Source organism: Euleptes europaea, chromosome 3, assembly GCF_029931775.1.
Source record: "Euleptes europaea isolate rEulEur1 chromosome 3, rEulEur1.hap1, whole genome shotgun sequence".
In the NCBI taxonomy this organism is placed as follows: Eukaryota; Metazoa; Chordata; class Lepidosauria; order Squamata; family Sphaerodactylidae; genus Euleptes; species Euleptes europaea.
In genome coordinates this window covers 71,851,279-71,866,118 of record NC_079314.1, presented here as the reverse complement: position 1 = coordinate 71,866,118, position 14,840 = coordinate 71,851,279, and the positions used below count along the sequence as shown (strand labels likewise).

General features: G+C 42.1%; 1 protein-coding gene across 1 annotated transcript; it reads right to left on the bottom strand.

Annotated features, from left to right (window-relative positions):
• Positions 1 to 3,199: 3,199 nt before the first annotated feature.
• SLC35E3 (solute carrier family 35 member E3) lies at positions 3,200 to 14,840 on the bottom strand. Its single transcript, XM_056847237.1, has 5 exons — positions 14,451 to 14,840; positions 9,828 to 9,938; positions 7,474 to 7,632; positions 6,308 to 6,390; positions 3,200 to 3,503 (listed from the first exon to the last, which is right to left on the bottom strand). The coding sequence occupies exons 1-5, from the start codon at positions 14,838 to 14,840 to the stop codon at positions 3,317 to 3,319; spliced, it is 930 nt and encodes a 309-aa protein (XP_056703215.1). The 3' UTR covers positions 3,200 to 3,316.

Here is a 14,840-nt window from a genome sequence, read left to right as displayed (position 1 = left end):
ATTAGTTGTATTGATCTTGCAACAGTGTGTTCTTTGCTCAAGTTGATTTGTGTTGGATTCTCTGGTTTGATATTGGGGGGGGGTACAAAAATAAATAACAAGATTTGCCCATAGGCAACAATGGGAAATAATGGCATGCCCATTGGATATAACAGGAGCCAGGAATTCCAATTAACTCGCATGGGCTCCATTGAAAGGCATTTGATTTAGATTGATGGTCTCTGGGCCAAGATAGACTGCTCTGGGACTGGAATGACAGCTTCCAGAGTGGAATGATGGCCCCTGGGAGTAGACAGAGTATTTAGGATTGGAATTAGAACCAGTTTATTCAGAACCAGTAAGCAAACACAAAAAAGGCTTCCCATAAAGAAAAAAAAACTTCATTCTATCTGTGACAGGATGCACATATTTTTAGCACACTGTTAAGTAGCTTGTGCGTTTCATTTACATTTTTGCCACCAAGTACCAACTCCAGTCCAGTCATTTAGTACCCTGTACATTCTTATTGTACACTGTATTTACAGGAATGTCATCTTACAATTGCAAACAATGATATAGTGTAATGGGGTGAAGCAGCACAAATCTCTCCTGTTTCTGAAAACATTTTTGGAGGAACACACATACACACACTGGAGAAAAGACTATTGGTACAGTTAGCATTTTTTATTAAATCTGCAGACACAGGATTGACTTGCAGGAATATTATAGCTCTTTAAACCACACTGTGGCTAGAGGCTATTTTGTGATCTTATGTAGGCACCTGTTTTTGACCAAACAGATCTTTACAGAGTATTTACATTTCAGAAAAGCCTGTGCACAGCACAAACATAAGTGCAAATTACTGTATCAGTCCATACATTAAAACACTATGCACTTGAAGATCAAACTCTGCAGCTTATTACTAATGCTAATTACACGTACATGATAATGTCATTTAAAAAAAATCCTTCCATTTATCATGTGATGAAATGGTTTTGCTATCATAATACTGGATTCTATCCCAAATTGTATACATTGCTTAAGAAATTATGCTTTGAATAGAAACACTTGACAATTAAATAATCAACAACCTGAAAAACAGGCCACATTTGCAAGGTTACTTTTTCAGTACTGTACTATCATCACTGCAACATCATGTCCCTTGGGACATGATCTTTTGGTTTGTTTGTTTTTTCCAAAAGGACACCTTATGGGATATCATAAACATCCCGTCACTTATAAAAGGATGCTGCAGAATTGAGTTATTTGTTCCAGCTCATATCCTGTTTCCTTTTAAAATTACAGGAATCAATACAAAATGCAAGACAGGCAGTGCACCCAGTTATCACTGCTTTTAAACACATGAGTTTTTAAAAACCCCAAATGTCATTTTTATATAATTGTTCTTTTGGTTTGAATGTCAAATGAACTTTGAAACTTCTGAGGAAAAAGCTACACATTCTCTAGAGCTAGCTTTATATAAAAGGCTCCACTTTAAACATGTGGCTGAGGTTTCAGTCAGAATGGGAATCTGGAACTGGGGAACAAAGGCACAGCTCCTCAGCAACCTCAGGGCTTGTACCCTCTCTAGAAGAGCAAGCTGCCAGGACAGATAAGAACCACAAGCTCCAAAGCCCCTCTGAAACATTAATGGTTACCTTTAAAAGAAAAAAATGTCTCATAATATTTTATCTCAGATAAAGCAGTGGTCTAAATAAAAAGAACCCTGTGGGCATTTCCAAGAATATTAGTAACTGTTTACAGTCATAACTCAGCTTAAGATTATTACTTTTTGAAGTTAGAGCTGCAAGTCTGGACCCTATGTAAGATATAAATCTTGTCATGTATGCCAGCTAACAACTTCTACCCTCGTGGCAGAGTCCATCTGTCCAGTTTATCCCAGGTTTTACTCCTCCACTCTGACATACTATGAACTGGTCAATTCCGATGAAGTGTGTTGGATTTCTAAAGTATGATAGCAGTAAAGGGGTATGAGACATTTCTTTTAAATAAGTAAGCACATTTCATTTGGGAAAAAAGTAATTACTATGTATTTTTCAGTTCTTCCTAAGAGTCCCACTGCCCAGTTCCATATTTTACAGATATGTGACATTTCTTGCCATGTCAGTTTAAGGCATAATAACTCATCTTATTAAAACATCCCATCTTCTGGTTCAAGCTTTTGCACTTCAATTACAACGTGCAAATGCAACTGTTCTGATACCTTATTGATGTTAAGGGGTAGGCTGTAGGAACACATGCTTCCTTCTCCTCCCCAGCTATTCTCCACTCACATGCAGATCTGCCAACTAGCCAGCTTAGCTGTAGTTGAGTTATGTTAAGACCAATGTTAATGAAAAGCATTGTTTACATTTAACCAGGATCTGAAAAAAGGGACTGAAAAATCCCTATAAAAATCCTGATTAAGAGTAAACCCTGCTTAATATTAATCACTGCCAGTCTAACACTTAAACATGGCTAAGGCCAAGAGGAAATTCCACCCAAAATAAGATGATATGAGTAAATCCTTTAAGAAGCCAGAAGCACTACATCTGCACTGGTCCAAGATGGTGGGTTTTGCCCTCTTATGTAGGCCAACATTGAGCTAAAAACATACTTCAGATTACAGGAGCCTATAATCTGTAAACCAGCCCTTTTTGAAGCCCTGCACTTCAAAATGTTTCCTAACCTCAGGAACATAATCATGCTATAAAGGATCAGACTCTTCCAATGTCTTAACAATGGAATACTGGGATTTGGTTTATTTACTAGTAAACAGACTCCAAATATCCAGAATTATTGCTTCTACTGAATCTTCAAAATGGAAAAGTTAAACGTACCCATGCATGCTAGAAACAAGACTACATTCAACAGTCCATTTTTTAAAAGCCACAAAAATTGACTTCACTATCAGGACAAGAAGAAACAATGTTCATTTGACTTCACAGCATCTGCATACAAACTCTTCTCTAAACTTTATAACAGATGTAACACTGACATGATCAGAAGGAAAAAATGAATTCCTTTGGCATGTAATTTCCCATCTGTCCTAGTAAATTCATTTGGTATAAACAGGAGAGTTTTCTTAGAACTGCCACTGTAATTCAACATGAACAACTCCATTACATAAATAAACCATTTACATGTTAATAAAAAACAAACCATGGATCATGATTATAAAAGCTGAGTTTTATGTAATGACTGATCCCCACCCCCAAAGAACATAACTACATTTCTCTCATTAATAATAGGAGGCAGCTATTGTCTAATCCAACTATTTTGCTTGTTATTAAATCAGTGCATGTTCCAAACAACTGTTTCCACGTCGGACCTGGATCTATGGACGCTGCACCAATCTGCTCTTACTCCCATCTTGCTCATTGAGTTTGAAGTGGGTGTAAGCTAAAATTCCCAACAATGTGCACACAATCCCAAGGCCTTGATTGATGGACAAAGGGTCCTTAAATAGGAGGTACCCTCCCAGGAGAGTAATGCAGAATTTGAAGTGTCCAAACATATTGTACCTTTACATTTCTGTTAAGGAGAATCTCTATCAAAGCAATGGTTAAACAGGGAACAACGTACCATATTTATTTAGCGCTTATTTATTCCCAAAGACTACAAATCTCTGCAAAATTAGCCTGATTAAATCCCAATGAAAGTAAATGGGAGTCAATGCATCTTAACTGTACAAAGGATTGTCTCTTGGGTTTGCTAGCTAGATGACTCCCCATCACTCTGTCAACTACGATTTTAGTTTTTAGGTAGCTCTTTTCTACTATAAAACAGATAATATTCATGTAATGTACCCTGTAAATTCATTCTGTATAAACTGGAATTCCAACAGCATTTAACTCAATAGAGCAATAAAAATACACCCAAGCATTTAAAGCTTGAAAAAGATATGCTAGCAAACTTCAATACAATGTGTTAATACGCTTTCAACTCCTTAATAAATAATATAAGACATAATTCTAATTTAAGATGAGATTTAAGCACTACAAAATACCAAGGTTACTGCCTGGATGCCTAGTTGAGAGTAGGGTTGTCAGCTTAGCATTGGGAACCAGTGAGAAGTTTAAGGGTATGGGGACATTCAAAAAGGGATTGTCCCAATACCATGATGTCATTTCTGGTGCAACTCTGAAAGGAATATCATCACGTCAGGCCAACATGTTGATGTCACTTCCAGGATTGGGCCTGAACTGACACCATCACACTGGAACAACACCTATCCTCTTCATTTTTCCCTTGCTGCTGTACCTATTACAACCATTAGAACATAAGAAAAGCCCTGCTGGATCAGACCAAGGCCCATCAAGTCGAGCAGTCTGTTCACATAGTGGCCAACCAGGTGCCTCTAGGAAGCCCACAAACAAGATGACTGCAGCAGCACCATCCTGCCTGTGTTCCACCAGGGCTGCCAGAGGGTGATCTGCCGCCATAGTGGGAGACCTGGCAGCTCTAGCTGAAAACACTATCATTTTAATTAATCTAAACAAATTATTTACTATTTGGAGCATCATAAACATGTTGGTTGAATCCAGAATCCATGTCTGCATTTTCTACTTCCCCCGCAAAGGGGGAAGCACAATTCTACCTTTGTTAGATACTTAACTGCAGTTTCCAGTTCCTAAAGTGATATTTATTTTATGCCCACTCATTCTGTGTTGTCTTTGGTCTGGTCTATATATGCAGCAAAGTGAGGGGGTAGAATCCTGAGGTGGACTACACCACTTCAGGCTGTCCTGGGGGAATGCCATTTCTGTATTCCCCCAATATTAAAACAGTACATATTTAAATCTTACATATCACAGAGGAAGATTCAAGTTCAGGCTGCTCCTACTGTGCTAATATTTTATTCACAGGGAGTTACACAAGGAACATTCACAGATGTGGTCCCTCCATCTGTAGTCTGAAGGAATACAGTATATTCTATCACCTCAGAACTCTGAACACCTCATTCTCCTGCATGTTAAGACCCAGGCCTGTGACACCCACTTTTGTTTCCCCACCAAGATATTTAAAAGATTTTCCACAGATTTCTTCCAAACCCTCGTCTCGAAATGTATGGCCTAGCTTCCAAAACCAAATTAAGCTTACTTAAACCAATCTAAGAATTTGAACTTTACTTTGTGTGGGATTGTAAAATCCCTTCTAAGAAAGAAAAAGATGGAAAAATACAATAGCTTGAATCCAAAGGTCACAATGAATGAATGAAAGACATTTCCATTTATACAGTGGATGTTGCCAAGTCGCCCAACCAGTCAAAAGCTTCTAATAAGAAGGTTAGGCAGGGAAGAAAAATGCCTCACAAGCAGAAGTGTTTTCTATTCTCCCAGGAGGATCTCTGGATCCAAGTTATTGTGTTTTTATTCAGTCCAACCACATTAAATATATTAATGTAGATGATATAAAAAAATTATCATCTATGTACTAATAGCCAAGTCAGCTAAATCTGAGAATACTTAAATTATGTGACTGAAGCTGTGAATGGGTAAGGCAGGTATTTCTACAAACCTGAAAAAAGCCCTAGGTTTGCAGAAAAATGTGATACCTAAAAAAAATACATTGGGGAGGTTAAAAAACCCCACAATGATAAAAGGAGCACCTGTGGCTTTAAGCAACAGATTCCCTCAGTAGTTGTTGCTAGGCATAGTAATCCAGGCTTAGTTTAGTCAGTAAAAGGCAGGGGGAGGGGACAGGGCCCTTTCCAGGCCTGTTTTGGCCTCTGATGAAAGCCAGCATGGTGTAGCAGTTAGAGCTTCAGAGTAGGGTTTTGGAGAGCTAGGTTTGAATCCTCATCTTGCTGTGGAAGCTCACTGGGTGATGATGGACCAGTCACATACTTTCAGCCTGACCTACCTTACAGGGTTGTTGTGCATTTAAAAAGGAGGACAGGAGAATAATGTGAACTGCTTTGGTCTCCAATGTGGATAAAGGTGGGGAATAAATGAAGTAAATAAATAATAAATACAGCTGAAGATGGGAGGCAGATAAAAGGTAGGTTGATGAATGTCTGAGAAGAGAATGAGACAGGGGAAAGGGAGAGGATATCTGGGTTGCCAGGAGGAGAAAAAGAAGAAATAGTGTGGGGGAGGGGGATATAGGGGAAAGTGAGACACCCTGCCACAAGTCCTTGAGAGTTTCTTACCATGCAAGTGGACCTAGCCCAATGGCTGGCACCACACAACTGGGCCACAGTCTTCCTAGGTAGAGGCTGCTGGGGTGTGTGTGTGTGTGGCCTCAAATCACCATAACAGACTGAATAATATAGAAATATTTCTCAGCTGAAAGCAACAGAAATTACAAATATGGAAAAGGATACGTGACTGGTGAAGTATTCCCAATGATCCAGTAAATAGACAAGTTCACCATAAAGGCTATAATTCCAGACAGCAGCACCATAAACTGTGGAAAAACAGAACACACACAGAAAATACAGCAAGTCAAGGATTGCCTACTTTAAAAATAGAGAACAGATGTGTTACTGTACAATAGAACTCAGCAAGGTGAGAATCAAACACAAATACGGGATATAAACAAATCTCAAAAGTAAGCTATATTGAATCATATTAGGGATTTACTCCCAGATAAGTAGGGATGCTGGGGGTGTGAGGTTTTCCAAGGGTCCAGGTCACCCTGGGGACACACAGAGCTCAGCAAGTTATGATCTGCTTTCACATGATGTTGGGACTGCACAGTGTCAAGCGGGGAGAGGGGAACTCAGCTGGGCTTGCTTTAGAGCCATTTTCACTTCCCTGTTGGCAAGAACCCCAACATAAAACAACAGAAGGTGGAGTTCTCTCCCCACCCTGGTATTTACTTAGAAATTGAATGGCTGGAAGTGTCTGAGTGGTGTCATGAGCCATATACTTCACAACCATCAGTCAATGATAAAGTTCTTACACACATGAAGCTGCCTTATACTGAATCAGACCCTCGGTCCATCAAAGTCAGTATTGTCTACTCTGACTAGCAGCGGCTCTCCAGGGTCTGAGACAGAGGTCTTCCACATCATCTATTTGCCTAGTCCCTTTAACTGGAGATGCCAGGGGTTGAACCTGAGACCTCCTGCATGCCAAGCAGATGCTCTGACACTGAGCCACAGCCCCTTCCTTCCCACAGCCCCTTCCTTCAACAAAGTTAAGCAAAGTATAGCCCAACCAATGTGAGCATTGGAATCCATAACTTGTTCAGATCCTAAAGATTATTCTCCATGATTCCTACTAGTCAGCACCTGTAAAACCTAACCGCCAGTTTGGATAACAGATGTTTGAATCCGCCATCTTAGATCAACCCATTTCAACAAAAGCTTCCAAGCTTGGGCTTCTTTATTTCCCGACATTTGATGCTGGTGTTTCAAAAAATTATGTTTGTTTTAAATTATGAGCGGATTTTCAACATTCCAGTTCCTACTCCGTGTCACACAGATGAATATATCAAAGCACAAATGCCTTGCGATTTTTAAGAAACCCTTTCTCAAAACCTTACCACAGCAAAGAGTGTCCACGGTCCAAAAATTCCACCTTCTCCAAACACCGGCTCAAAGAAGGGTACAATACACAGCAACATGCCGCAGGACATCGGGGCTTGATAATACAGCAGCTGCATAGAGTTTACTTGTAGCTCGTGTTGCTTTGCTCCTACCCACTAAAACAAAACAACATTTACAAATTAATAATGTGAAACATCTAGCTCTAATATGAAAGGGCAGTTACAAACCTCTACTAAATAACAATGTTGCTACCTACTTTAACAAAACAAAACAAAAACAATCTGGTCAACACAGCTTCATTTGCTCACATTACCTGCAAGGATATCTACAGTATTTGAAAGTTCAAATGCATCTTCTTTTTACACTGGCCCATGCTAACAGGAAAACCACTGTGATTAAACATGCAAAGGACTAGGTCTGGATCCCAAATGCCCAGAGTAGACTTATTTAAATCAATGTAATTTAAATCACCAAAATAAAAAGATCAATGTCAACCATGTATTTTAATCCATTCCTATACATATATTTTTGAATATGCATACTAGCAGTGTCACTGAACCAACACTATAGTGACAGCTGTCACTGAAATATTTTAATCTGCACAGCCAATCAGATCTCAACGGGGCAATCAGAAGCCCTCCTTGGCCCCACCCATTTTCTAAAAACACGACGCGAGGGCCAGGAAAGGTGTTGGTGGGTGTCATGGTGCCCCCAGCATCATGATGGGGATCCCTGTAATACAGCTTTTATGGTTATGCAGTCCACATGCACTGCACAATTATGCCTGCTAAGAGACAGATGTATCTACTTAAAAGATCTGGGCAGCTGTCCTTATGTGGGACACTGGGACATGCTTCCATGTAAACATGCATTCAACAAGTGGCAAGCACTTGGAAATTTCCAGATGCCAAGGACGCAGTGTAAGTTAGTAGGCAAAATAGCATTTCTCAAGGTGATGGAAAATAAGAGCCAGTGTGGTGCAGTGGTTAGACTACTCTCTGAAGGACCTAGGCTCAAATCCCCACTCTGCCATGGAAGCTTGTTGGGTGACCTTAGGGGAGTCTTAGCCTAACCTATTTCAAAGGATGAAAGAGAGGATAATGATGTAAGCCTTTGGTCCCCACTGGGGAGAAAGGCAGGGTTTAAATTAAGTAAATTAAAAAATATATATTCAGAATTTGAAAACTTAACATATGGTGTAGTCAAACATGTTCATAAGTGTAGTCAAACATGTTCATATTAAATACAGAATTCATTTTAAAGAGACAGATGCTTACTTTAATCTAAAAAATAAGATAAAAATTAAAATTAAAAGGTTGACTTTTTTTAATACTATCAATTTTAATGACATCTCGGGAAGGTCTAGGTTTTGAACAGGTATTTCCATCTCAGACTTAACTCCCATCTTTTTTAAAAAAATTATTGTACACCTCCTTCTACAATTGGGAGAAACAGAACAAGCAAACAGGGACAAAGTCCTCTTTTCTAAACAGATTACTCAGATAAATGATGTTCCATGGTACTCCAGGACAACATTTTTACTTCAGGTGTGTATCAGATCCCCAAGCTTAAGCAAACACAGCAGAGAATCAATGAATTGGACCCTGCAAAGGATTTCTGCTGACATAGGGAGTGGGACAATGTTCACTGGCTCCCCTCTCCAGCTGCAAACTTCCAGCTACCCATCGTGCTGTTTTTGGGGGTCCCCTGTTTCTGAGGACAGCATTTGGGGGGCATTTAAGGCTGCAGTGGGAGAGGGGCTCTACTAATGGAAATCCTTGTGTCAGTGGAAATGTTTGGTGGGACTCAGACCTCTGGGATGGAATACAAAAGAAAAAAATGCAACTGCAGTTTCGAATCAGCAAGTGTGCACCTTTGCAGTCTATTGCAATTACTACAGTACTTCCAAAAAAAGGAAACAAAGCACATTTCACCCAAATATGAAGTCTGCAACACACACAGGGTTGGATTCAAGCCATAGTATCGATATACAAAAACTGCCTTTTTCTTGCAAAGAAGAAACTGAATATTTAGTTTGCTCAAGAGTTCTCTGTACTGTACAAAATAGAGTTGCGTCACATTTCCTGCTCTGACATCTCTCCACTAGAGATGCATAGGGCAAAAGGGTGCGTGTGTGGACAAAACGTGGCACAGTACATTTAGTTTGCTCAAGAGTTCTCTGTACTGTACAAAATAGAGTTGCGTCACATTTCCTGCTCTGACATCTCTCCACTAGAGATGCATAGGGCAAAAGGGTACGTGTGTGGACAAAACGTGGCACAGTACATCAAAATGTATAATTTAAAAAAAGTTTTAAATTGTGTAGTGTGAAAAGCCCTAATTTACTCACCACTTGATAAAGGGATGTAACAAGAACTCCAAGTGAAGCAAATACCATTCCAAGAAAGTTAAATTTCACGTCATAATAAGAATTTAGGAAAACACCTACAGTTATAGGAATCTGCAAGGGAGAGGAAAAAGATAAACGTTACCTATAAAAATGTCAATTAGCTACACCTTGAAAGTTCTAGCCCCCCAAATGTAACTCTCAAATTAAGAGAAGCCCCCACATTGCATTCAATTACCTGACAGAGTACTAAACCTCAGAAGACCAATTCAACACACACCCTAAGAAAAATAAAAGTAGCAACCACCAGTTGTGCCCAAATGTCCTCCTGATTTGCACCTTTTCAATGAGCTGCAAGATCTTGTTTTCAACAACACCCAGCATTGGCTTTCAGGAGGAACAGCAGCTGCTCCCAGAGGGGGCTTTGGTAAGCACCCCATTTCTTGCCCAATTTTGTGTAGCAGCTCCCACAAAAAGCTGCTGACCTGGAAAGACTTTAACACAACCAATCCTAAGGTGCTACTGGACTTGTATCTAACCCTGTGCCATCATACATTTCCTCTAACTGCAAGCCATGATCAATGGGCTCCATGCTGCTTCTCTTTTCAAGGTCTGGGGAAGTGCCAGAATGCTCTAGCAATCACAACATGTGCCACTCACATAAATCTGCACTGCGCCCTGTTGAGGTTTCCCATGAAATGAGTGATTGACGCCACTGGCTTCTTGACAGGAATTCCAAATAAGCAGTACTCCAATGTCACCGCATGATGAAAACTGTGGGTTTGCTGCCTGCAGTGAAGCCTATTCAAATGCATGTGGGAGATCCAGGTACAAACCTGCAGTCAGCTACAATGTTCAACCCAGGTAGCCTGTGTTAAGAGATTATTTCCCACACAACCTCTCTCACAGGGTTCCTATGAGAGTTAATAAGGTAAAGACTGAAACCCACTCTATACATTGAAATAAGTAAAGGTAGTTCCCTGTGCAAGCACCGGGTCACTCCTGACCCATGGGGTGACGTCACATCCCGACGTTTCCTAGGCAGACTTTGTTTACAGGGTGGTTTGCCAGTGCCTTCCCCAGGCATCTCCCCTTTACCCCCAGCAAGATGGGTACTCATTTTACTGACCTCGGAAGGATGGAAGGCTGAGTCAACCTTGAGCCGGCTACCTGAAACCAACTTTTGTTGGGATCAAACTCAGGTCGTGAGCAAAGCTTGGGACTGCAGTACTGCAGCTTACCACTCTGCGCCATGGGGCTCCTATACATTGAAATAGTATCTCAAAAATTAAATAGCAACAACAGGTGCTTATAATCTCTTTTTCTAAAGCATCTGGATCTTTGACCAGAGTGCTAGGCAAAATACCATATTTACAAATGAGTTATTATTATATATAACATGTATGCCAATTTAAAATGAGCCCCCTATGGTTCTTGAGAGCACATGCTGGTGGGGGGGGAAGTAGTTTTCCTTTCAGGTAAACAGGGAACTAAATGTGATGAGCCACTGGTGCTGTCCATGCACTTTCCATTGCCCTGATTCAGTGAGAAGTTCCAGGGGTTTATTTTCCTTTGGATGAGAACACATTGGAGACTTATGCCATAGGAAATCCTGTCGCTGGAAAAAAGATCTTTGGGACCTTTTCTGTGATCATGTCAACATCCCAGTCAAACTTTTTCCTCAAGAAAATAGTCCTTTGCTCGAGTCTCCTGCACTGTGTGTGAAAGCAAAGTAGAATGCCATCCCATCAATCTCTTCAAACTTGTTGCACGGAACACCTCTTTCTTCTTCACCAAGCATCTTCATTATAGAACAGCCTGCAGACTGCAATGACTCCTGCAAATTCTTCCCTTGTTCCTGGATCATTTCCTCCAGCTTTTGGGGAAGCTTCTTCACTTGTGGCTGGCTCCTGGATAGACAGAGCCTCTTGATTCTCAGCCAGTGACTGAGAAACTCCTTCTGCTGCTCATCCCCTTCACAGATCTCCTCCTCCATTGCCCACTAGATACTCTGCAGCTTGGCTTTTGAGTCAGCTTTGCCCCCTTGTGGTTGCTGATAAAACCCAGCTGCCTCCTCCTCCAGACTCCCCTTCACAGACTTTTGAAGCGGCTCTGCCTCACGGCTGTTGTGATTCCACCACTGTTCGCTGGAAGGCTTCTTTCAGGACGGCTATTATGGCTGCATTCTAAAAACAATCATTATCAACTCACAGTTTCTCTCCAAGTTAATGCTATCCAATTCCTTGTAACTGTACTGCACACTCGTCGCTTCTTGAAGTTATGAGAAATCCCAAGGATGATACTACAGATGACAGAATCCTAACCTTTGTGGGGAAAAGCCCCATTAAAGAGACCCGAGTAGGATTCTAAGTAGACCTGTTTGCATTGCTATCTTAGTTTACCTTTGTGTGAGAAACAACTGGAGACTTAGTTTCTTTAAAAGATTTGCTTTATACAAGTACAGCACAGTGAAAACAGACAGGCACTCCTTCAGCAGACTACAGATCTGTAGAAATCAACTGGCACGAGTCCGCCCTGACTGGGCTCTCACGTCTGGGTCTAAGCATGCAGCAGAACGAGGTGGTAAGGAGGAGGCAGAGTGCTGAGGTGGTAGAATGGACTGCACTGCTTCAGACTGAGGGTGAGGGGTTACATTTCTCAAGTGTTCTTTACATTAATTATTCCTTGAAAGTAGAAAAATGCACAGCAGGTGAAGAGCCACACTAGAACTTGCATTCTAATTTCTACATGGTGTGGGGAGCATTAAAGGGTGAAGGGGCCATGGCTCAGTGGTAGAGCATCTGCTTGGCACGCAGAAGGTCCCAGGTTCAATCCCCAGCATCTCCATTTAAAAGGACTAGGCAAGTAGGTGATGTGAAAGACCCCTGCCTGAGACCCTGCAGAGCCGCTGCCGGTCAGAGTAGACAATACTGACTTTGATGGACCAAGGGTCTGATTCAGTATAAAGCAGCTTCATGTGTGTTCAAAAAACATGAATCTTTCTCCCCCATAACCTGAAGTGGTGCAGCCCCTTTCTACCACATGTTTAGACCAGGTCTGTTTCAGCCAGGCCTCTCTTTGCTTTCTGGACCCTGCCCATTCAAACTGCAAGCTGTTTGCCCTTTCAAATCCGAGATTTGAAAATCCCACCCAGACAGGAGAGTTGCTCATCTAGGGGACCTTCCAGCTCATTAAGAAACGTTCATACTCTCCTGTCAAGACCCAGGCACTCATTCACAGGGGTGAAGACAGCCAGACTGAAGGACTTTAATATCTGAACACACAGCAAGCCCAGAGCCCCACCATTAGGTATTATTTGCTGCCTCAGCTGGCAGATAATACAAGTAAACATGAGTATAGAAACGACAAATGTAAACAGTATGATCCTAAGGCCTTGGAATACCAGAAGTATAGTCTGTGAGATTCCTATGCAAAGCACAAATATAAAGAAGCAGAGTTGTCCACTCACAACAGAAACTGGTGAGGCAATTTACTACTCCCGAACATCACTAAAGTCATTTAATACCTGCAGTGGGCAAGAAAACCTTCATATCTAGATGAAGATAATCGACTTCCCAGTTAAATTCTGATTGTGTAATTTAAATCAGATTTTCTGATCTGAAAATGCAACTGCAGCGACAACTTTTAAAATTTATTTATGATGGCATTTGGTTGTTGTTGTTTTGCCTACTGGCAGTTTTAAATTTATTATTTTTTAAACTTGTGTTTTTATGTATTTTATTGTATGTTATTATTATTAATGTTGTCAGTTGTTCTACCTATAAGGTAAAAAGGCAGCTAACAAACGTTTTAAATAAATAAAAACATTCGAGCCTTTCTTTTTTACTGTACTTTGTAACCTGAGCTCTCTTCTCATTCTTCATTAGCTACTGAAGACCTGTCTATGATTTTGAAGGGGGGCAGAAAAACACCCCAACTTGGAAAGGGTTCAATCTTAGCAAGCTGGCTTCCTATGGGGAATTGTGCATTCTTTGAACTGGGGGTGGGTAACACCTACTCCCAGCAAGACCACAAAGGCAACATACCCCATCAGGAACCAAGCCAAAACTTGCTTCCACTACTAGATCTCAGCTCCGGAGTGTATGCAGTAGAAATCAAAAGCGCCTCTGTACGTGTGCAGAGTGAATTCCTGCTATTGGCCCTCGAACTATAGGGGAAAGGGCATTTATCTTTACACATATGCAAAAGGGGGGGGGGAGAAGCCGCATCCTGGAATACTTGTGCCCCTGCCTGTACCTCTCCTTTCACCAGCTGAACCCTGACTGTAGGTTCGAAGTGGGCACTGCGTATTACTGGTGTAGTGGTTGGGAGCGGTGGTTTGGAGCGGTGGAGGATAATCCGGTGAGCTGGATTTGTTTCCCCACTCCTACACATCCCGCCAGCTGGTGACCTTGGGCAGTCACACTCCTTCAGCCCCACCTACCTCACAGGGTGTCTGTTGCGGGGAGGGGAAAGGAAGGGGATTGTCAGCCGGTTTGAGTCTGCCTTAAGCGGTAGAGAAAGTCGGCATACGAAAAGCAACTCTTCTTCTTCTACGGGCCTGCCCGGCCTCAGGAAGGGCTGCTGCCTCGGCCCAACCTGGACGTCCCCCTTCCCCCCTCTTACCAGAGTCAGCTTGATGCGGGCGGGGAAAGCCTTGCCGTAGGCCAGGGTCTGGATGAGCACGATGACCGGCGTGGTCATGGCCTTGGCCAGCTGGTAGGTGCCGATGGTGTTGTTCTGCAGGGACAGGTTGGTGAAGACGACGAAGCCGCAGAAGCTGAGCGCCAGCGGCAGCACCTGGCGGGCCCGCAGGCTCTTGGGGGCGAAGAGGTCCAGCGCCCGGCACGCGGACAGCCCCAGCCACGTGACGGCGAAGTGCACCAGCGTCAGGCTCAGGTTGGGGAAGCCCGTCCGCACGTACAGCCACTTGTTCAGGAAGACGATGCAGATGGACGAGGCCAGGTTCGCCAGCAGCCCCGCCGCCAGACGGCCCCGCCGCGCCGCCCCGCCCAT

Coding starts and splice junctions, on each gene's coding strand:
- SLC35E3 (XM_056847237.1), bottom strand. CDS start 14,840: ATGGGCGGGGCGGCGCGGCGGGGCCGTCTGGCGGCGGGGCTGCTGGCG. Junction 7,633..9,827: donor TTACATCCCTTTATCAAGTG/GTGAGTAAATTA, acceptor GTTTTGTTTTAG/TGGGTAGGAGCAAAGCAACA. Junction 6,391..7,473: donor CGTGGACACTCTTTGCTGTG/GTAAGGTTTTGA, acceptor GTTTTTCCACAG/TTTATGGTGCTGCTGTCTGG.